Source organism: Lampetra fluviatilis, chromosome 50, assembly GCF_964198595.1.
Source record: "Lampetra fluviatilis chromosome 50, kcLamFluv1.1, whole genome shotgun sequence".
Lineage (NCBI taxonomy): Eukaryota > Metazoa > Chordata > Hyperoartia > Petromyzontiformes > Petromyzontidae > Lampetra > Lampetra fluviatilis.
Genome location: NC_136324.1, coordinates 2,273,016 through 2,295,211, shown reverse-complemented (window position 1 = coordinate 2,295,211; position 22,196 = coordinate 2,273,016). Strand labels below are relative to the sequence as shown.

The following is a 22,196-nucleotide window of genomic DNA, read 5'->3' as shown; positions in this document are numbered from 1 at the left end:
CATTAAGTTGATGTCACTTCATTTTTGTACTGTATGTTGAACTTCTTTCACACCGTACGTAGCCAACTATGCTAATCGGAGGCACGCGGGAATGAAAACTAAACACAAAAAAACTGTTCTAAAGAAATTAGTTTTCAATCTAGATTTTAAAGTTCAGAGCTCCAGCGGTTTCGTAATATCGGGAAGAGCGTTCCAGGACGGCTGCAGAAGCAGCGCATCTGAAAGCGCCGCGCGATGCGGTGACACCACCGTCTGCGATCGGTCGCCAGGATCAATACGGTCATGAATTTTGCAAATTCCACAAGGACAGCGGCGAGCGTGCTTCCTTGATACGGTGTGCGCTCCGCGTGTATGTCCGCGCTGTGTTTTGCGAATGACATGTGTTGCGTGCCCGGCTCTCTGCGACTCGCACAGAACAGTATTTCTTTTGTCTCGGGCGCTTGGGAGGGAGGTTTGCAGAATTATTCCGGTTGCGTCTTAGGCAATTACAGAATAATAGTGTTCTCAACACCTTAGTCACGGAAAGGCAAGATACCCGTGCAAAAAGCCTGAACGGACGCGCTACGCTTTTGTTCATTTTTGCCGTGAGGCTTCAAATTAGCCAAAACTAAAAACCAGATGGGAGATTTCCACCCGCCCACCCCCCCAACCACAACTGCCCTATAAACCTCCGTGACACAATAAGTACGCCCTCCCCACACACACACTCATCAGCGGCACTCGCACAAGAACAAATTTCCTTACGATTATTTTATTATTTTACTTATTCTTCCCCTCCCTTTGCTTCCTTGGACGAATGTTAACCGACCGCGCGCATGCGTAACGTGCTGGATTGCGTGCCGGGTTGCGTGCCGGGTTGCGTGCCGGATTGCGTGCCAACGGCCTGCCTGCTACAAACCCCCCGACGGTGAATGATCGCAAGGCCACTCAACAAAAAAACTCCCCACGGATTTGTGCTGTTGGTAGATCTGGCTAGTCCATTGGTCAGCTGTGCTCACCGCCGCGTCAGCTTGGGTGGGCCAGCGATTGTGTGGCCATTTGTTAAATCTGTCGGGGCATTATTCCCGTAAAGTACAATGTCTGAAATATATCAAGTTCAAGAAGGTGAATGCGATGGTGGGCTACTCACAGCATTTCCAATTTATATTATTATTTAAATTCACATCTTCTATGTATGGTACTCAAATTTATTTTGTACATTTAAAAATAAAAGGCATTTTGTTCAGATAAACTAACTTGGGGACAATGATAGGATGGAAAAAGTTGTATATGTCCTTCCAGAAAAAAATCATTTAATTCATAACAGGAGACGAAAATATGAACGCATTCAATTTACGTGTTCTGAGTCAGAATAAACTGATCTCAATTGGAACTCACCTCTGACCAAGTCACCTGAAATGTGCCCAACACCTCATCAAATCTGGAAAGCTAAGCAAATTTTGAGCCTGCTGCAGTGTTCTTGGATGGGTGACCACCATGAGGTTTTACAGGCTGCTGCGAGGCTACATTGTCCACAGAAAACAGCAAACTCTAAAATACGTTTTGAATCAAAGAACTATTGACCCTGTCGTTAGCGACTGCACTACGAGCATGGCAACCCGAGTTCAATTCCTGGCCACGGTTAACTTCATCGGCGAGTGATAACTGAACCAGTAATGGCCCTACCCCTCCATTTTAGGCTTCAGGTTTTATGTTGAATTTTGTCGGAGGTAAAACCCAATGGGCAATAAATGCTCGTTTTCGATGGGGGACCTGGTTACACCGTAGAAACCTGGTTACAGCAAAAAACCAACACGCATCTTGAAGCAGTAAGAGACGAGGCTGTAGTGCCTGCAGCAAAAGTAGCGTGGAGATAAAAGTGAATTGCGCTTAACGAGAGACAGACGTTGTACATTTCTCCCGGTAGCCTCATTGCAATTTGTACTTTTTACACTTGAATTTTTTTCGTGACTTGCTGAAACCCCCCCCCCCTTTATTTTCCACTCCTATCGGTTGTTGTTGTTGTTGTTGTTGTTTGTATTATTTGTTGTTATAACTTTGCTGACCCGCCCGCCCGCCCGCCCACCCCCCCTCCGGGATACCTCTGAAAAAGAGCTCCATCGCTCATCGAATTTCTCCACGATAAATTTAGATTCTGATTCTGATAAAGCAAATGGTGAAAAGTGCACTCTAGTTGCCCCCACCCCACCCCATGGTCCACACGCCACCGATGGATGCTCACGCAGCAGAACCACGCACTCCTCCCCCCCACAACTGTTTCCACTGAGCAGTACGTACGTACGCATGACGAACTTCTTTCGCACCGTACGTAAGCCAACCGTGGCTCATTGAAGGTGCGGATCAAGCGGGTACGGCCCTGCCCCGCGATTTGACGAACTGTCGTAATTCCAGATCGCGATCTAAACCAATACAGGCGGTCCCCCACTTTTAAGACATTACGCGTGGATTTTTATCCGGGTCCTCCAGTTTTTCCCTCCACATTTCAGGCAGGTTGCTTCTGAAAAAGAGCTATGGTATGTAGCTCAGTGAGCCTTACCTGGAGAAAGAAAAAAAATCCTTTACTAGAAACTCTGTCGTAAATTGGACCCTATTTTCCCATCGCCAGTAGAAACAGAAGTAAACATCACCTGCTGATGTGTTTTATTTTTCTTTTTATCGGCCACATTCACCAGGGTTTAATATGGCCGATAAAAGGGAGAACAAAAGCTCCACGCCAAGTCACACCGGAAACCAGACTGACTCCACTCAAACGTGTTCGGGGTCGTGTCGGAAGATGCCGTCGTAAGTCAAGTTCCTGCTTCGTAAATTGATCCACAGTGGGGGTCATGCATATAAACGTCGTGAATGCGGGCCGTCGTAAATCCCCGGGGCGACGCACCCGCAATGTTTCGTTGCCGCCGTCGAATTAACGGTGGCTCTCTCTGCTGCTGCTGCTGCTGCTGCTGCGACGATCCCTTCCCGTCCCGCGTGCCGAACGAGCAGGCTGAAGCGAGTGCTGGAGCAGGAGCGCTCGTACCAGCAGCGCAAGGAGGCGGAGCACACGGCCAGCGCCAAGAGGCTCGGCGAAGACGCGTCCAAGCTGCGCGCCCTTGCCCTGCTCCTCGCCGACGAGCAGCAGGTAGCACGGCGCTCGCCCAACGCCCGGCCCGGCAGTCGTTCGGCGCCCACGTAGGTTTCGCGGGTCATGGCAGCAAAATCCCATCGTGGTGGCGTACTATGCTCCCGCGACTATGCTCTTCCCCCACGCTCGCCAACGCCGGCACTGACCACCTCGTGCGATGCGCACACGCTCAAATAAAATAAACCCCCGTGACCGGTGTACTGTGGGGGAGGCCCTCTGCCAAAAACAGGTTTGACGAAAAGGGCCGTGCGTGTATTTTATCTTGAGACGATGGCATGCCGTAGCTCTCCGATGATTTTTGTGGTTTGTGCAGCAAGTTGCTCGCTCCACGCGCTCAGAGCTTCTTCAGGATATCATGCCGATCAACACGCAGTAGGACCCAAAACACACCGGACCGTTACACTTCAATTTTCTCAAAATCACGTACACGTATAGCCCTCTTGTCAGGATATTGCAGGATGAGGGCCCCCATCATGCGCGTTGATTTGAGCGAACTTCACCACGCTGGCCAGTACGATTTCATGAAGGTGGGGGGAGCATACATGTGGGAGAACAGCACAGTACAACAATTGATTTCTGCTGGCCACAACGTAGACCCACGGCATCCTATACCAACCTACAAATGGTGGTCGCCCATCCAAACTACCGGGCTCAACCCCGCTTAGGAAACCAGGTAACACTGAAAGAGCCACACCACTACATGAAATAATCCATTGATGTACTGCCATCATACTGCCATCTCCTGGCCACGTTGGAACCAAAGATTATACCAACTGGTGTTCCCAGGCAGTCTCCTTCATCCAAGCGCTAACCAGGCCCAAAGCCTGCTGAGCATACTGTAACTCAGTTGTAGAAAGCATCGGTAGGGGAGTATACGGATGATCGGACCTTTCCTGACACTCGGCCGTTTCAACAATGAGCAATTAAGTCCATTGAAAGTTAGAAGGAACTTTAGATTTAACCAAGAGGTCACAGGGTACCAGATAGTCGCCTTGGTGCCACATGTTTAGCATGCCGATTGCCAAAAAATGCAAGTGTTATTCCGATGAATGTAGAAAAAAGGAGTCATATCACGTATTTATAGTTCTTCCATACCATGAAGTGCCTGGTCTTCATATGCACCTGTAAGTTCACGTCATCGTGTGCTCTTGGAAGGCTAGGAGGCCCTGCATACCCACGCGCGCGTGGACTTCACGTGCGCTCGCAGGGCTTGGCGTCTTCCGACCTGTCGCATCATTCGCTGACGCGCCGCCGCTGTTTCCGTTTCATTCCGCGGTGCGCGAGCGCAGAGCTCCAACGAGGAGCTCCGCCAGAGGGAGCAAGAGGTGCGGGACTTGTCCCTGGAGCTGGCGCAAGCGCGAAGCCGCGTGCACGAGGCGGCGCGCACGCAGCAGGAGGAGAGCGGACGTGCGCAGCGTCTGGAGGCCGAGTTGGAGGAGCAGACCACGCGCTTCTACCAGGTCCGGTTGCCACCAACGGGCTTTGTTCATATCAGCGACTGCTGATAATGTCACGGCCGTTGAGCAAAGGACCAAAAAATGCGAAGGGGCCCACGATGACACCGCTGTCAACCCGTATATTCTTGCACAGGGAAATTGAGTTTTCAGGTCCATACAGCGTACAGACGTACAGACGTTTTGATAAGGGCAAAACATAATAATTGTCTATTTGTTTGTGTTTCTCCCTTGTGATGTGACTTTGTAGGGTGAACGTTGAGATTTATAAGGGCAATAAGGTCTGAATTGGGCTGTAATAAGGAAGGCACTGATAAGGGGTTGACAGGTATGCGATGAACACAACCAATAATGATGATGATGGTGCAAGAGATAATAGAGTTAATGCGTTTCTTGACGTGAGAAAGGTTGGTTGTAAGTGCTTTGGAAAAGAGATGATAGGGGATAATTCCAAAGTTGTTTTGACCTGCAAATAATCCTCGCTTGCAAACGGTCGCTCAGCACAGTCACCGACAGCAGAAGCAGCGATGGCAGCAAAAAAGACTTTGTCGCACGTCAAAATCTCGTGACAACCCCCCCACAACTCTCACCGTTTTCAGGAGCACGAGGAGATGACGGCCAAGCTTGCCAACGAGGAGGCCCACGGGCGGCAGCTGAGGCAGAGGATGGCGGGGTTGGCGCAGCGCGTGGAGGAGCTGGAGGAGGCCAACCGGGGCCTGCAGAGGGCCGAGGAGGAGCTCAAGCGCGCCGAGGCCGAGATCAACGAGCTGCGGCAAGCGCAGGGCAACCAGGACGGGATGGCGGCCGAGCTGGAGACGCTGCGCAAGCGGCTCCTGGAGATGGAGGGCAAGGACGAGGAGATCCAGCGCGCCGAGGCGCACTCCAAGGAGCTGCGCGAGCGGCTGCAGGAGGAGGAGCGCCGCGGCGCGGAGCTGAAGGGCGAGGTGGGGCAGCTGCGGCAGCGGGTGGTGGAGATGGAGAAGGGCGAGGAGGCCCTCGGCCGCAACAGGGTGGAGTGCGAGCAGCTGCGGTGCGAACTGGAAAAGGAGCAGAAGCTCTCGAAGGAGCTCGGCGGGCAACTGGAGGCCCTCAAGTGCCGCATGAGGGAGCTGGAGGCCATGGAGGGCAGGCTGAGCAAGACGGAGCAGGCCATGCGCGACGACCTGGCCAAGCTGAAGTCGTTCGCCATCGTGCTGGCCGATGAAAGGAAGACCACGGCCGAGAGGCTGAAGCAGGAGGAGCAGAAGCTCCAGGAGGTCACCAGGCGGATGAAGGACGAGCAGAGCAAAGTGAACGAGGTCACAGAGAAGCTCATCGACGAGAGTAAAAAGTCTCTGAAGATGAAAGCGGAGCTGGAGGAGAAAAATTCACTTTTATCCAAAGAACGCGATGAGCTCAAAAGCAAGCTGAAGGTGGAGGAGTCTCGAGCGAGCGAGCTCACGTCCAGGATGAGCAAGCTGAAGGACAGGTTAGCGGACATGGATGACGACGGGAACGATCGCGTGGGGATGAAGCCTTTGCTCTTCAATGCCAGGTTAGCGAGGTGCGCGGACGACGACAGCAACAAGGTGATGGAGCTGACGCAGGAGATTGACAGGCTCAAGGCCCGCTTGAAGCAGCTCGAGGTGGTGGAGGATGACCTCATGAAAACGGAGGATGAGTACGACGAGCTGAAACGGCGCTACCGGAGCGAGCAGGACAAAGCGCAGCTCCTGTTTCAGCAGCTGGAGGAGGCGAAGACGCAGATCGCGCGGGGAAAGGCCGCCGAGAGAGGTGACCTGAGCAGTGCCGAGGAGCACGAATTCAGGGCGAGGCTACGCCAGGAGGAGACCAAGTCCAGCCACCTGGCCAGCGAGGTGCAGGCGCTGAAGGAGAAGCTGCACGAGCTCATGGCGGCGGAGGATCACTTGGCGCAGTTTCAGGATGACTTTGCGGCCGTGCAGAAGAGGCTCATGCAGGAGGAGAGCAGGAACCATGATTTCGCTGCTGAGGTCGAGAGCCTGACCAAAGAACTCGACCGATTCAAGCGGTACGGGCGCGCGCTGCGACCGAGCTTAAACGGCAGGAAGCTTATCGACGTCCCGGTGGCGACAGCCGCCGTGCAGACGGACGCCAGCTTGATGGACACGATGAACGGCGAGGAGGATAACGTGTCCTCGTTCATTCAGAAAACGATGCAGGAGGAAAACCACATCATGAGCAATCTCCGCCAGGAGAGGAAGAGCTTCGGCGACTGCCCATCGCTGCACGGGCGTTTCACCTCGACTTCGAGCGACATGAATCAGCGCAAGTCCTTCATTCCGTGGATAAAGAAGAGGGAACTTATTCAGCAAAACGGCGAGAACAAGCCACAGATGAATGGCCACGTGCCACAGCACGGGGAGATGGTGCTGTCCCACAAACAGGGTCAGCCCCTCCACATCCGCGTCCGGCCCGACCACCAGCACAACACGGCCATGCTGGAAATAACGAGTCCTAGCACGGAGGACATCTCCTACACCACTACCGCCACCATCCCGACGTCCGGCTTGCAGAAACCAAGGATCACCATCCTGCCCAATTCTGCAATAATCTCATCGAGAGGCGGCCAAAGGCACAGCGTGGACAAGGCAACGGTGCTGGCGGCGCCGGAGCGAGCGTCGCCCGTCGTGATCGCGACCATCGCGCGCAACAGGTCGCCGGACAGCTCCGGCTCGTCCTCGCCCGAGCGGCCGTCCTCCCCCATCCAGATCGTGGCCATGTCGGCGACCGCGGACCACCTTCTCTCGCCGGAGCCCGTGGAAATCGTGGCGGGGAAGCCCACCATCTTCCGCGTGTCTCCGGAGAAGCCCACGGCCACGCGGACGCCATCGTTCAAAGCCCTCGGCTCGGGCAGCTCCATCATAACCACCGAGGACAACAAGATCCACATCCACCTGGGATCCCCGTACCGGCGGCAGCACGGCTCGCCGGCCGAGGGCGGCCACCCCGGCGGGCCCTCCGGTGCGGCCATCACGCTCGTGGCGACGGAAAAGAAGGAGATGATCGCCACGGGAACCATCCTGCGCAGGCCCGGAGGTCACGGCATGGCCAAAGGGTCACTGTCCGCTGCCAGCAGCAAAGTGACCAGCAGCATCACGATCACGCCGTCCAGCGGAGGCAGCCAGCTCTCGAGAACCTCCCTGCCCTCGGTGAGTTTCTGTGCCGGTGGCGGGGAAATGTTTGCTCTTTAATGTCTCCTTCTGTATCGTGTGCAGTGGGGACAATGGGCAGGCTTGTTTCAATCCCACGCCGCCCCCCCCCAGCTTCTGTCCAACCGGCGATAAAAATGGACCGGGTCAGAAAATGCTCGTCGCTCGTATTCACCGTGGCTGGGATCAAACACATTTATCTGGGTTTATAGCGCAGTGTCACAGCAGCTAATGACAACAACAACACCGGCTGCACCCTCAAGTACATAATATATCTCTATAAAGTGGCGTTCGTAATTAAATGCACCTTGAACTACTGTAATGGCCTTGAAATAAAGCAAAATAATTAAATACGAGTTGAATAATAGGCATCATTAATAAACGGTGAAGGCCACAGCTAAGTAGGTACCAGCTAAAAAGCCAAAAGGCCAAATTAAACAGGTGCCATAATACAAGCGGTTGAGCCATGCATATTTGCTATTGCCGTATATTTGCCATTTCCAAGTGTACACACGCTTCACACGCACACTCGCTCACTGCCGGGCACGCTCGTGTTGTGGCAACACCAGCGGGACATCACAGCACAAAGAAAATGTTTCCACATTTTTGCACCGTGGCATTGCAAGTAAAGTGTTTAGGCGTACTCTAGTATATTACAATATACTCAGTTTAACACGTAGGCTTCCGCGGCCAATATTATCCAAAGTAGAGGTTTTTTTGGTTAGATCGCGTAAATATGCTTACGTCGTTAAACCCGCTACCATCCGACACAGCCAATTAGTAAGGATTGTCTTGTAAACAAAACTTGTAAATTCGTTACTAGTACAGCACACCAGTGTGTTGGAGAGTAAACCCACAACATTTACAACATTTACAATTCGAGCACGACGTTTCGCCAGTAATTACAACTAGCATCATCAGGTGACAGCTAGAATTGATTGATGGCAGGTTTAAAGACGCGATTATATTTACGCAATCTAACACAAAACTGAGTATTGTGGATATAATTAACTCGTTTGCACACACGCGCGCCCTGCACACACAGGGTCACCCGCACTCGCCACCGCAAGAGCGGTGATGTAGTTCGGTCCGTGCCAAAGTAGCAACAGCTTGTGTCAGTTCCATCACCGTAATCATCGGCCTGGTTCAAGGCCTCCCAAAGTCGTCGCCATCTCTCTCTCACGACGCGGCAGATGTGATGTCACCCGGTACCTGCACAGGGGCTGATTTCATCATTCCTATTTCATCAGTGGTTGGACTATCGGCCGCTGTGCATTGCTTGGCCACCAGTCCCATCATTATTGTTGACCATCATTATCCAATATCTTTTCCAGCGACGTGTCTTGCCCAAGCCCACTTAACTTTTCCCCGCAGTTGTAATCATGTAGCAGTTCCATACATCGTGCAAAAATACATCTACGTCATTATAAATGCTATGTGTGCATCTTCGAGGCAGAGTGTGAGTTACAGAACTTACTCAAGTCATAGTTGGCACATTCAGTCGAATAAGAACTCATGCTGCCTTGAAGGAACCAGGGGGGCCTATAGAACGAATGATTGCCTATATAATGCAATCTACCTTTGACCTTGGTAAAATAAAAAAAAATGACACACTCAAAACATTTCACCACGATAATCTTATGGGGTAAAAAGAAAAGTTCCGGTTTTTTTTTATTTCAGATTTGGGAACACGTTGTGAAAGTGAAGCTAAATCTGCAGATTAACCATGGCTGTATAAACAGGCTGGCAACAAGATTATGCCATGTGTAAGTAATATGTGATTGATGATATTTAAAAATGTTTGTCCAATAAAATAGATTAGTTTAACACGTCGGATTTCACGACCAATATCATCCGCAAGAGTTGTTTTTTGGGTGAGATCGTGTCAATATAAATGTGTCGTTAAACCCGCCACCACCCGACACAGCCAATTAGTAAGGTTTGTCAAGTAAACAAAACTTGACAATTCGTTACTAGGTCAGCACACCGGTTGTGTGTTGGAGAGTAAACCCACAACATTTGTGATTCGAGTACCGTGACGTTTCGCCGGTAACAACAACAACAACCAGCATCATCAGCCCGAGTTGTGGAGGATCCTCTTGTATGTATCAGTCTTAAAATAGATTAATGATTTTTTTTTACAGGAAACCGAGTTAAACCTAAAGGCACATCTATTTTCATCTTAAATCACAGTTACAGGCCCAAAACACCAAGCAGTCCACAACAATTGTTGTACTAAATACAAGTTGATACGTTTATTCAATTGGGCATGGTAACAAGAGAAGGGAAAAGAGAGGATGGGAGGGAATTTCTAAGCGGAGCAGTGCGAGGAAAGACACAGAGAGCCGTTTTGACCTGCCGGTAAGGTGAACGAGTGGTCGAGTGTGCGAGTGATGTGAATGAGTGAGTGTTGTTGTGGGGAGCGGTGGTGTAGCGGTTAGCGCACTGCGCTACGAACCTGGCGACCCGGGTTCGATTCCCGCTCATGGCTAATACCAGTGACGATTATCTGAACCGGTCCTGGGCCTCCCCTAGGTCGACTCAGCCTTAAATGAGTACCTGGTGCGGTGTGTAAACATCGCCGCTAGGGAGACAAAGGCGGTCGGGCGTGGTGCTGGCCACCCACCCCCTCGTGTACTGTTCCGGCCTTCATAGGTGCTCATTAACAGCACTTGCCCCTACAGTCTGTTAAGGCTATATGGGGGATCTTTGTCTTTGTTTGTTGTTGCAACCTGCGGTACGGTGAGGGAACACGGCATGGGTGAGATGGAACAGTCCGTCTCATGGACCGAGGCCTCGAAATGAGTGGCGGAATCGGGGAGTGAAGTCCAGGGGAAGAGTTACCATGGTGATAGCGATATAAGAGTGATAACGAGGCGACTGGCCGGCAAGCGAGTGAGTGAATGGAGTGAATCAGAGTGCTGAACTATCGCTTGCTTTGAAAACGAGATAGGTCTCTGCATTGGGATAGCGGACCGTGAACAGATTTCAGAACGGAGAAATAGAGCTGCCCTGTGTTTATGGAATAAAGCGCTAGGCAGGCTTAAAAACTGGGTTACCGTAGTTATCAACATAGATATGCATGCTACAATGCGAATACGCCGCTGTGCATACACGGGCTCGATCATGTGCTTCTCTCGGTTTGTGCAAGCTTATAAAACGGATGACATAATGGCCTGTAATGCCGAGCCAAAAATGTCATTAGAAGTAAAAAGAAATATTACGCATGCCTGACGAGCCAATTGGGCATGAAAATAAATAATGTATGGCAAAAAGCAGCCTGATTATATGACTCAAAGGAGTTTTAAAATAAAACTGCGTGCAAGCAATGCCGAGAGAAGTTAAAAAGACATCAAATAGGGTCACTTGAATTGAACGGGACACAAGTTTATGATATGCACTGCACCACGACACGTTCGGCGACCTGAGTTTGATTCCCGACCACAGCTGACATCAGTGGGGCGAGTGATATCTGGACCAGTCCCGTCTCTCCCACTCTCGCGAACCTGCACTCACCAGAGTGGTGAAGTATGGTCAAACAGCACCATGACATGGAGAGAGACCTTTATCCAGCAGTGGACTGGCAAATGGCTGATAATTATTTTATATTATTTATTCTTAAAGGTAAACTGGTGCATATTCGGAGCAGCGATTGCAAACAAATGTTTTTCCACACGAGGGAATTTATTACAATTGTGTAATATGCACATGCTGAAAGTATAGCAGGAGGGAATGAGGTAATGGTGGCAAAGGTGTAGCTCTGCAATTGATGGCCCACGTCACCGCTGGCAGAAGGGCCTCCACTAGGAGAACCTAGACCAGGGGTCGGTAACCAAAATAACAAGAAAACCCAATTTTTGTTGTCTAATTCGGTAACAAAAATAAACCTCAATATTTCAAGAGCCGCAGTTCGGTGTGAACACGAAGACGGTGGCCTTCAATAAATAACATCACGAAGCAGTCCTTAAAGAGCCACTGCATGTGGCTTCTTCAGAGACCCTCCTGGTGACGCGGGTTGCCGACCCCTGACCCCAGACAGACGGTTGATTTTAGTTTATTGGAGTAAAACCGGTTGTTTTTATTGCACACATATTCATGTATAGTACGAAAGCTCTGCAAATAGGCATGACTTCATCCAGCAAGCAGCCCACGCGACATCACAATGAGAATTGAGCTGGTAACCACTTTTGCCAAGGTGCAATTTTCTATTCAAAAATGATAGTCATGCTCTCAACTCAATTCAGTTTACACATACTGTAATTTGGATTTTAGAAGGGTTTGTTTGTTCAATACTTTTAATGTCTCCCCGACTGAAATTGATCTCACGTCGGTTCAGAACTGGCGATTTGTCAACAACTTACACTTTCCCAATTTTCTCAGGATCCTACGTCGTAAAGAGTGCGGATCCTCGTCTGTGATTCAACGGATCTTGCTGCCCCATCAGTTCTGGAGGGAACCCAAACAATTTATCCTTTCTGTATCACATTCGTAGGCACTGTTAATGATATTTATTTTTTCATTCTTTTAAGAACGGCATCTGAATTTATTTCAAGCAAAACTTAAAACACACCCCCGCAACATGATACTGTCCTATCAATATTATAATACTGACGCAAAACAAAAAATTCGTATAAAATGTACAAAGCCAAAGCCATGCAACGCGAGGCCTTAATCTAACAGCGTGTGTATGCCTGCTTGAACTTATGTTGGAATAATTAACGTATAGACGCCAGCTGCTCTATGCATGAACAGATGTTTTAGCCCACCGCCTGTGATTATATCGGATTAATTTGACTGAAGAGCTTTACTTATTGGATTGGCTTGTGCCTCGCTTGTGCCTCGCGTGTCTCATTTGCTTTGCCTGTTATTTTTTGACGTAATTTTCTTGGTTTTTTTTGGCGGTACTATTTTAAAACCGTACCTTGAGTAAATAATTATAATAAAAGTGCAGACCGTTGTCGATCCATGCTGGATGAAGGCCTCTCCTCGGCGTGTCAGTCGTGGACATTTGTAACCGTAGTCTGCTATGTTTGTTACTGCGGATTGGTATAGGTATGGGACGGGGTGCACACCTGGTTCAGTTATCACTCAACGCCGATATCAGCTGTTAACGGGAGTCAAACCTAAGTCGCCATAGTGCGGTGCGCTAACCACTGCGCCACCGCTCTACCCACTCGCAGACCATTAGCAGGATTTTGTTATTCAACCGCGTGATTTAATTGCATATTCTCGTGCGCTGCCCGGACTTTAAAATATAGCCGCGGTCTGGCCCCGCAGCAAAGAACTCCGAGGAATTCGAGAATGTCATCTTTGATAAACGTGTGGAATATCCCCGGCGTTGCTATCGCGTAAACACGACCGCCGCGTGATAGAAGCAACATCACTTCGGGCTCGCAAAGCCTCGGGGGACACAGCTATGCCTTATAATAACAGAGAGCGGCGGGCGCAAAGCTGCGGTGCCCCCATCCCGGCTCCCCACCATCAGTAGGGCGGCACGGTAGGAGCGGAGGGACGTGGTGGCTGCGTTCGTTTGTGGAGTCGGCCCCACGCGGGTTCGTTTCGGAATTAATGCGACGACGTGGAGAGGAGGAGGATGAATACAGAACTCATGCTGACAGACGGTGGTAGTGCCACTCCGCTGGGGGCAGAGATTAAGCGTTTGTGTGGCAAGCACGTAACTACATGAACATTGCATGATGGGCAAAGTGCTTAACTTAATTACAGCACATCATCATCAGCCGTAGTCAATCCACAGCTGGATGAACGCCAACCCAAGTCCTCGTCTCCTCTTACAAGCCTGTAATGTAATTCTGCGCACAAAGTAGATTTCATCGTTCACTCTCCTCACTGGATGTATTTTTTCAGACGCGTTCCGTTCCTCAGCTGCCACTCCGTTATTATTCCCGACCATCGTCCACCACCCCTTTCGAGCAACGTTTCCTGCCCAAGTCCAATCTTACTTTTAAATTATTAAATAAAATAAAAACCCCACTAAGTACAAGTGACTTTATTTTCATAGGATCAGCATTACGAGCGTTTTTTGTCGATATGCATCCGAGGTTGTTTTTGTGCACATTTACTTTTACGATGAATCCGGGGGCCCCGTGACCTGCTTGGGACTCTAAAGCCCTTGCTTAGCTCGCTTACGCAAAGTGCTACCACCACTGCCAACAGGGAGACAGAGGGGTGCGTATCGTGGGGGGGCGGGGGGCTGGGAAGTGGATGAGATCTTGCAGTTGGTGATGGTGGGGCGCTTTCCGTGGCACACGTGGCCCTGGACGTCCGTGTTTATTGCGGTCGCGCAGGGGGCGACTCTGATACCTCTACCGTGGCGACGGTGGTACCTTGGAGAGCCCAGAGCTCCCCAAACCAAGCCCTGCTCCACGCACGTCTTCCGTGCGTTCGCTGGTCGTTGACGCGCGTCGTTTGGCAACGTCGTCTGACGTTTCGCTCCCGCGCGCTGGGAGCTTCTTCAGGAGGCACTTGGGAGGAATTCACTCCTGGAGGAAGCTCCCAGCAGCAGGAGGGCAAAAACGTCGGACATCGTTGCCGAACTACGGCACGGTACGACCCGAAAACCCATCGGAGAGGTACGCAGCACAACCGCGAAAAACGCTATCCCCTCCCTCCCTCCCATCATTGTAAAAATTATATATAACAAAGTGCAATTTTATTAAGTGGATTTTTTATTTTACTTCACACGCATTTTCTTTAACTAATATCCATTGTTCATGAAATAAATGTAAGGCACGGCGAGTGCGCCACTCCCAATATGAAAACAGTTACTTCAGGAGGATGAAATACAATTGCTTTTTTACGTGATGCATTTATCCACGTTAATCACAATTATCCCCAGCTCAGTGGTATAACGGTGCAGAAATAATTTGAGCGCTGCGAAAAATGAACTCGGTTTGCATGCCGATAGCCAAACCACGATATTCAATTCCTGGCCACATCTTCACCCAACCACATTGACCGGAGCAGTGAAGTATGGTCAAAAGACGTCCGTGACATAACACGGCATGTCACAGAGGCCTTCATCCAGCAGTGGATTAACCAAGGGCTGCCAATCGTTATCGTTACGCCCAACTTACAAACGGACGTAGAACATTTAGAAGGGACACTTTTTTTTTGCCTAGCCATAGGGAATTCAGAAATAAAACAATTATAAGTCAAATAAATTCGTTGAACCACTTTAGCATGTAGGCTTGGCTTAAGCTTGCACGCAAAACATTGGTGAAATGCGCCTCCATTAAATGCAATGTATGCACAGCTGATCACATGGCCTAACCTATTTTGCACACCACGAATGGAATGCCGAATGCTCCAGAGGCTGAAAATTCCTCCGTAAGCGCTCGTAGAATCCGTCCGAGTGTTTTTTTTTGTTGCTCTTCCAGCATGTGCGCCGACGCGGAATTTCATAAAATGTAATTGTCTTTAAAGATATCTTTGCCCGGAGACTACACGTTCTGGGGGGACGCAACGCCAACTCGCATTCCTTGATGGGGGGGGGGATTTGCTTTCTGTGTGGAAAAGCTACCCAGCCATGTTTTGTGCTGCATGTAAGCACGCGCAAGCACAGGCATGGACAAATGTTATATCAAATGCGGCGGAGTCATGGACTTAAACACGGTGATGTTGTGGCCTAGAGGTATTTTTGTTGTAAATAAAACACAAACATTCTGACACTGCAAGGGGCAGTGATGCAAACAATCAAAACTCTACACATTCATTAGTGGAACTGCACTATAGCCAGAAGATGCATTTTTGAAATGACCCTTCTTCACAGTAAAGAGATGGGAAGTCCAGAGAATAGATTATGCTCTTCTTTTGTGCGGTAAACGTGATGCTTGTGTTAAGCTTACCAAAATATAACCAAGTAAGCAACGAAAACAGTTCAACTGACTTTGTATGAATGCAATGAGTGAGCTTTACTTGCTGTTGCAGATTTTTTTTGGTTTACGAATTGCTGGGGTTTAGATGCACTTTGCGGAGTGTCCGTCCAAAAGCAACCTCTGGTCTGAAACTGCTGCAAATACGTGGCAATCAAATGGTTAGAATACAAAGGCCAAGGTACACCCTTGAAATTGCTTGCTCATGCCCCTGTTGGTGTGAGGGCTCTAAAGAGAACATTCGTCTGTTCTTCCACACTGGTCAGATGGCTTGGAAGGGGTGGGAGGACCCACTACCTATGGACCTTACGATCGACCAAGGGAGGTGCACTAAGTTACACTCGGAATATTTATTCATTCGGATTCTTTCTTTATTTATCCTGAAGAAATACGATGAGCTATGAAGCTCTTTGTCACAGATGTCCGGTAGGGGTGGGTTAGAAAGTTAACACAATACAAAAACACGATATGAGTGCAAAGTATAGGAAATGTAAACAAATCACTATACGTAAATAAACGAAAACTCAACTTTTTATTTTACCAGATAAAACCCACTGGGCTATTAGTTATTTTTCTGAAGCAACCTGGCCACAACCGTTAGCTCAACGAAGTGGCTTATCACGTAGACATTTACAGCACCTGGGTGGACAGAGGCAAGGGTAGGATTTAAGAAACTCGCCCCGCTGTTTCAACTGCGGTCCCGGAACGATTGTGCCGAACCGCTGACCCACGGATCGCAAGTCAGGTGTGGTGACCGTTACACCACGGCAGCAATCCACGGCCACGATTGCGTACTCCAAAAGCTACGAAATACTCAGACAAGTGCTGTTATCGAGCACCAATTATCCAGCCGGCTGTGCGTAAACACACAAAAATTGCGTGTGCAAGTGCTTCCAATAACAATACAGCGAGAAAGAAAACCCATCATGCATTGGGCCCAGTCCAATTGTCTTGCTGTGGCCGGTGAACTTTTGCGTGGCCAAGCAACACCGCTCTGGCACGGGCGCGTTGACCAAAGTTATTTCAGGTGGGACCACAGCACTGGGCTGGGTGTGTGCTGTGTGGCAGATTCGCCAAGTCGGTGACATCATCGCGGCCCTGTCACATTGGCATACGTTTAAAGGCCCTCCTCCCCCCTGTTGCGGCCACCGTCTTGTCGCCCCTGTGCGGCCGTTGCATTCTGCCGAGAGAGCCGGGAGGCTTCACACATCCGTGTGCGTTCTCCTCCTCCTCTGCAGCGAGGCCTCAGAAACTGAGAATCCCGGAGCTCGGCTCTGCCCGTTCAGCAAAAAAGAAAAAGCCTTGCTGATGAATTAGCCAGTCAAGCTCGCGCTTAATCCAAAACACGGATTGATGCACAAACACAAAATAATGACGAATAATGCATTAAAATGGATGTTTCCAAAACAAACGATCTTGTTTTGCATTGAGAGCTCTTTACTTGGCTTTACAAACAAAAATGAATGCCAATTTTCGTGGCTTAAGTGCGTTCCAGAGTGGTACAGTACAGAAGGGGGGGGGGGGGAAGGGAATTATATTCACAAGAACGAGAAGGTGGAACGCCAATTATTGGCAATTCCGAAGTAACCGGTGAAATCCGCAGTCTTCGGCGCCTAAGCTCGTTGATCTGCGAGCGAGTGGCGCGGCATTCCAAAAGCATAATCCTCTCAACGGGAAGCAGAGGCGGCAGCGGCGGCAGCAGCAGCAGACTTCGCCACGCAAAGACACGAAGCGCCTGCGAGCATTACTCGCAGCCGGCGTTGGCGGCATGTCTTATCATGCCCTGGAAGTGTAGGGAGCCGACGGAAAATAAATTACAAGCGAACAAGATGCAGTCATTCGTGCACTATACATCACATTCCATATTCGCTGTGTTGTGATTTTTATTTTTTTACAACGAATTCCACCGTGCTGCGAGGCCTTTCCCTGCGATTAGTGGCTTAAGAAGAGATGCCCCGACATGAGCCGTTCCGTAATCAACCCCTCTGGCTCTGTGCCCCATCATTAGCACGGCTTCTTGGCTCCTTCCGCCGAGCCGACACACACTCCGTGAGTGAGGTCACCTCTCCTGCGGACAAATTAAAACAACTCCCTACGTCCACACTTCAGGTCAGGGTGCAGCTCCGAGTCGCGGAGAGACGGTCCGGCGGACCAAGACAACTTCTACGCCGCTGTGTTTTTGAATGTAACAAAACTGTTGTTTTTTTTAAAGAACAAAAAAACAAGCTTATGAATTGATTCTGTAACGCTTTCCAACAGTGTGCGTTTATCATTCTGAGAAGTATATTTTTAGCAGTATGTGCAGCTGTCAGGGAAAAATATGTAAACATATTTGTGCACTAATGTGCATGGTCCTTTTGGCACTGGTTTAAATCTGCAATTTTTGAGCAACACTGTGGTCAATTTAAGGCAGTTTTCTAGAGGGTACGTCCCTAATAGGACCACAACATTAAAACTAAAATTATAATTAAACGGGATTATCTTCACGAGAGCTACCGTGTCCCCATGTTACAGACAGACGGACGGAGAGAGCCCATGCATGAACGCTTTCAACCCGGGTTGGAAAACGTAAAAAAAACAACCCCTTCTCCATCCTTCGGTCGTGTTTATCAGCTGACAGAAGGATGCATGTAAAGTGCACGTTTGGGAGGCACTGTGTACACAAACACAAGTAGTGCCCCCCCCCCTCTCCCCACTTGGGAATGACAGAAGACTCGTCATACGTGCTCCCCCGCAAAACATCTGTATGCAACGTAGATTGTTCATACCAAAGAGTGCTGTGCGATTGGATTGCTGCCCATGGGGTACAAAATAACCAGGACATATCGTGGGGGGGGGGGAGAGAATATCTCAACTTACCGAAAGAGGGGAGGACTGCATGGAAATGTGTCGTCTTGAGGGGGAGTACGACCTCACAACCGACAAAAAAACTGGGAACATTTACAGATTTCCCAAATGCACTGGGAACATTTACAGATTTCCCAACACAGCTATGTCAGGAAGAGGACGATTCTGGGACAACTAGGACAGGTGGCAACCCCCGCTGTGAGATCAGGACTCGTCCGTGACATCGGCTGCAATGCTGTGTGGGGCAGCTGTCAAGAGGCTGGAAGCTGCGTTCGCAAAGAGCAAAAGCGTTACTCCCTCCAGGCCACCCAGCGACGTGTCTGTTTAACGCTGCATTCCACCGCTGTGAGAGCAGCCCACGGAGAAAGTAAAACATTTAAAGTAGGGAATAAATCCAAGAAAAGCTCATTTTGAACTGTTAGAGTCGTCAACATCATAATCAGATAAGTCTCGCGGCGACAAAGACCACAAATATGCAAGATAGTTTTGCATATGTAACTCAAAACTTGAGATGGAAAAAAATTCGAGCACAGTTTTCGTTTCCTGTATTTTTGAAACCAGCAACGCTTCCTCAATGAGTGAATATAAGTGATTTGAAAAATAAACATTCCCCGTGTGAAAAAACAGTGATGACGAACAGTAAAACAGCACTGGCCACACTCTTGTTGTGTCGAGGAGCGTAGACCGTCAAGCGAACTCCGCTCATACTCGTAGCGGCTTCTGGCTAACCGTCGAACAAAGATGGTCACCGTATCGCGCGCTTTGAGATGCGCTTCTGCGGCCATCTGGAACGCTCTCCCTTCTGATATGAGGAAGGCATTGGAGCTATGCACTTTTACATCTAGATTGAAAACTCATTTCTTGAGAACTGCTTTTATGTTTCGATTCTTATCCTTCCCCCACACCTCCGATTAGCACAGTTGGTTGCGTATGGTGTGAAAGAAGTTCAACATACACACGAGTACAACTGCAGATTCATACAGATTCGCAGATTTAACAAAATCCACGTAACCTGGGTGTAGTTTATTTTTTTTTCTTATACGTCACCGTGTTCAAAATGTGACTTCGTGAAATACTTCAGCGGATTTGTGCATAGCCCAGACCACATTGGGCTGGACAGCATGCAAGAAAGTCACGGGAGGGCGCTCAGATTACCAGAATATTACATAAATGCACATTTTCTTGGAATATAGATGGCAGATCCCAAATCCCGGTCGTGAAAGAACACCATTCATCAGTGCTTCATGAAGACTTGGTTAGAGTTGAGTCGTGTAGTTTTCTTTAAATTTCTAAGGCTCTGGAAATGTCCACGCAAAAAATACCTCCCACAAACGTCTGCTTCTCTTACTCCTGTGCCCCAAATTCTGTATAAAAATACTATTGACCACAACATGCAATAACCTACTCTCGGTGACCTTAGCTGAATAGTCAGCAAGGTATGGCTTAGCCTAGCAATGTATCACTAAGTATACAATAGGTGTTTCTACAATAATATACCGCACTGCATTATGGGTACCCAGGAATGGAATGTCAGCAAAGTTTTCATAGTTTTGCTCTGAATTCAAATGCGTTCATTCCTACATTTTTGACCTTTGAAAGGGTTGTTACAAAATATATTCCAACGTTCATATGCAAATTGAACAAATATCCTGAAAACTAAATTTCTATCAAAACCCCATAGAGTGCAACACTGTCTTCAACTCGATCTCTGTGGCGTCTCTAAATCTCTTCACTGTGAAGAAGTGCCATTGTCCAAAATGTCACGTATGATAGAATTTTTCTTCTTTGTGGCAGTATTATTCGTTGTTTTTTCATCGCACAACTATTTATCAATGTTGTCTTGTTAGAGTGCTGTAGTTTGGCTCCGAGCCTGAGGTATTTCTACTGAATATCCAGACAAAGCTAGCACAGCAGTCTATTCTGGTACATCGATATCTCACATTCTCCAGTACGGTATTTTTAACTAGTTGCAGATCTTTATGTAAAAAAAAAACAGAGTGCATAATGTTTTATGAGCGCACGCTACATGTTGCATGCATTACCAGAATTGGAAAAAAATTATGTTCTGTAGCTCAGATAAACTTTTCTGTGACTTCTGGCATCGGTCTATTTAGCACACGCAATCAGATGTGCCCAGTAAATTTGGTACAGCTTTCATAATATAAGTATTCATAGCACCCTTGTAAATCTACTGCTGGATGCCATGTAGGTTATACTTCACCACACGGGGTCAATGTGGGTTGATGGCCAGGGTTGGCTCAGACATTACTTGCCACTGACATGAGCCGTGGCTGGCAATCAAACTCAGGTCACACGGTTTATAGCGCAATTCACTTCCCGCTCACTCTTCTAGGATTCATTAAAATATAGAAATTCCGGGATGTGTAAATAAGATGCAGTAGTTTATAACGTGGTCCCAAAGGCACGGTTAAAGTTTCATGTTTTTTTTTACATATAGGTCAGCACATTAAATATTCAGCATGTGTGCAACATAATTGTAATACGCATACTCATAAATACTAATTTACATATAAAATACTCCATTAAGTAAAGTGGCAAATTACCGATGTGGGGCGTGTCATGTAATTTCAGAAATATCATACATTATATTCGTACTTATAACCCACCTAGAATGGGTGCCACATAATTCAACGCGGTCTGGGAAGGCCTTCACCCAGCAGCGGATTGACAAGGGGCTGTGTATGATTACTTTTCTTACGATGAAAGGCATCTAAAGTGACACAGATGTCTCGCCAATTGCGAGATATCTGGCCTGTGTGGAAGAATAGGCCAAATACCCTCCAGAGCACCGTCTAGTGGAAGGTCTTATTCCAGCGATGGTGAGGATGCAATCACAGGGATGCACCGTTATATTTACAGCCCGTCCTGCTGGATGATGAGATTCCCATGCCGCGCGGGTCGTGGTTCATTCGAGTCGACCTCGCCGCGCTGGTTGGCGCAGGGTGGCGACAGCAACAGTCGTGGGGCTGCACCTTCAACTTTTTCTTTCCTCTTTGTACCTTAAACGTGTTAAGTGCAACGTCACCAACCGCCCCTTCCGCCCCCATCTCACGCAGGACTCTCAGGCGCATAGGCCCGGCGTCTCCACGCGCATCCCCGTGCCGCGCAGCGTCCGAGCGGGAAAGAGCATCGCGGCCGGCTCGGTGCCGGCGGGGTCCTCGGCGGGCGGGCGGCTGGAGGCCGGGCAGCCCGTGCGCATCGAGCTCAAGAAGCCGAATGTCTACGGAGGCCTCGCCGGCTCCGCCGGCAAAAACTAGCGAGGGGGCCACCGTCGACGCCGCTTGCTGAAGGCGGGGATAACGGTAAAAACAAAGCACCCCCCCCCCCCGACAAAAAAAAAACTAAAACTACTCTGTCTTCTTGGTTCTTTTGGTAAAGTCACGTAGAAGGGAAGTAAATAAAGTAATAAAAATAAATCATAATAAAATAATTCTCACGACGCTGTCTCCCCGACAGACCTGGTCTTCACCTGAGGACGGCTGCTTGCGTTGTGGCCGAAACGTCGTGAGAATAATTTTATTGTTTTATTTTTATTATTTTATTACTTCCCTTCTACGTGACTTTACCGAAAGAACCAAGAAGATGAATCCCTGCAGTCACGAAAGCTTTAAATCGAAAAATAAAACTACTCTGCTTGGGAAAAAAAACAGACCACGCCTTGGCACGAACATACACAAGCTGCCTGCTGAGA

At 48.9% G+C, this 22,196-nt stretch overlaps 2 protein-coding genes across 3 annotated transcripts in view; one reads left to right on the top strand and one right to left on the bottom strand.

Annotated features, from left to right (window-relative positions):
- The window catches only part of CMSS1 (cms1 ribosomal small subunit homolog), a 171,709-nt gene that overhangs the window by 141,541 nt on the left and 7,972 nt on the right, over nucleotides 1-22,196 (bottom strand). The window lies entirely within an intron of this gene.
- LOC144948611 (filamin-A-interacting protein 1-like) overlaps nucleotides 1-22,196 on the top strand; it is a 132,289-nt gene that overhangs the window by 106,488 nt on the left and 3,605 nt on the right. For both annotated transcript variants that reach the window (XM_078878209.1, XM_078878210.1), the window contains 4 exons: nucleotides 2,983-3,118; nucleotides 4,411-4,581; nucleotides 5,175-7,745; nucleotides 21,562-21,807. In XM_078878209.1, coding sequence (XP_078734335.1) covers nucleotides 2,983-3,118; nucleotides 4,411-4,581; nucleotides 5,175-7,745; nucleotides 21,562-21,762 — 3,079 coding nt within the window. In that variant the 3' untranslated portion in view covers nucleotides 21,763-21,807. The remainder of the gene's footprint in view (nucleotides 1-2,982; nucleotides 3,119-4,410; nucleotides 4,582-5,174; nucleotides 7,746-21,561; nucleotides 21,808-22,196) is intronic.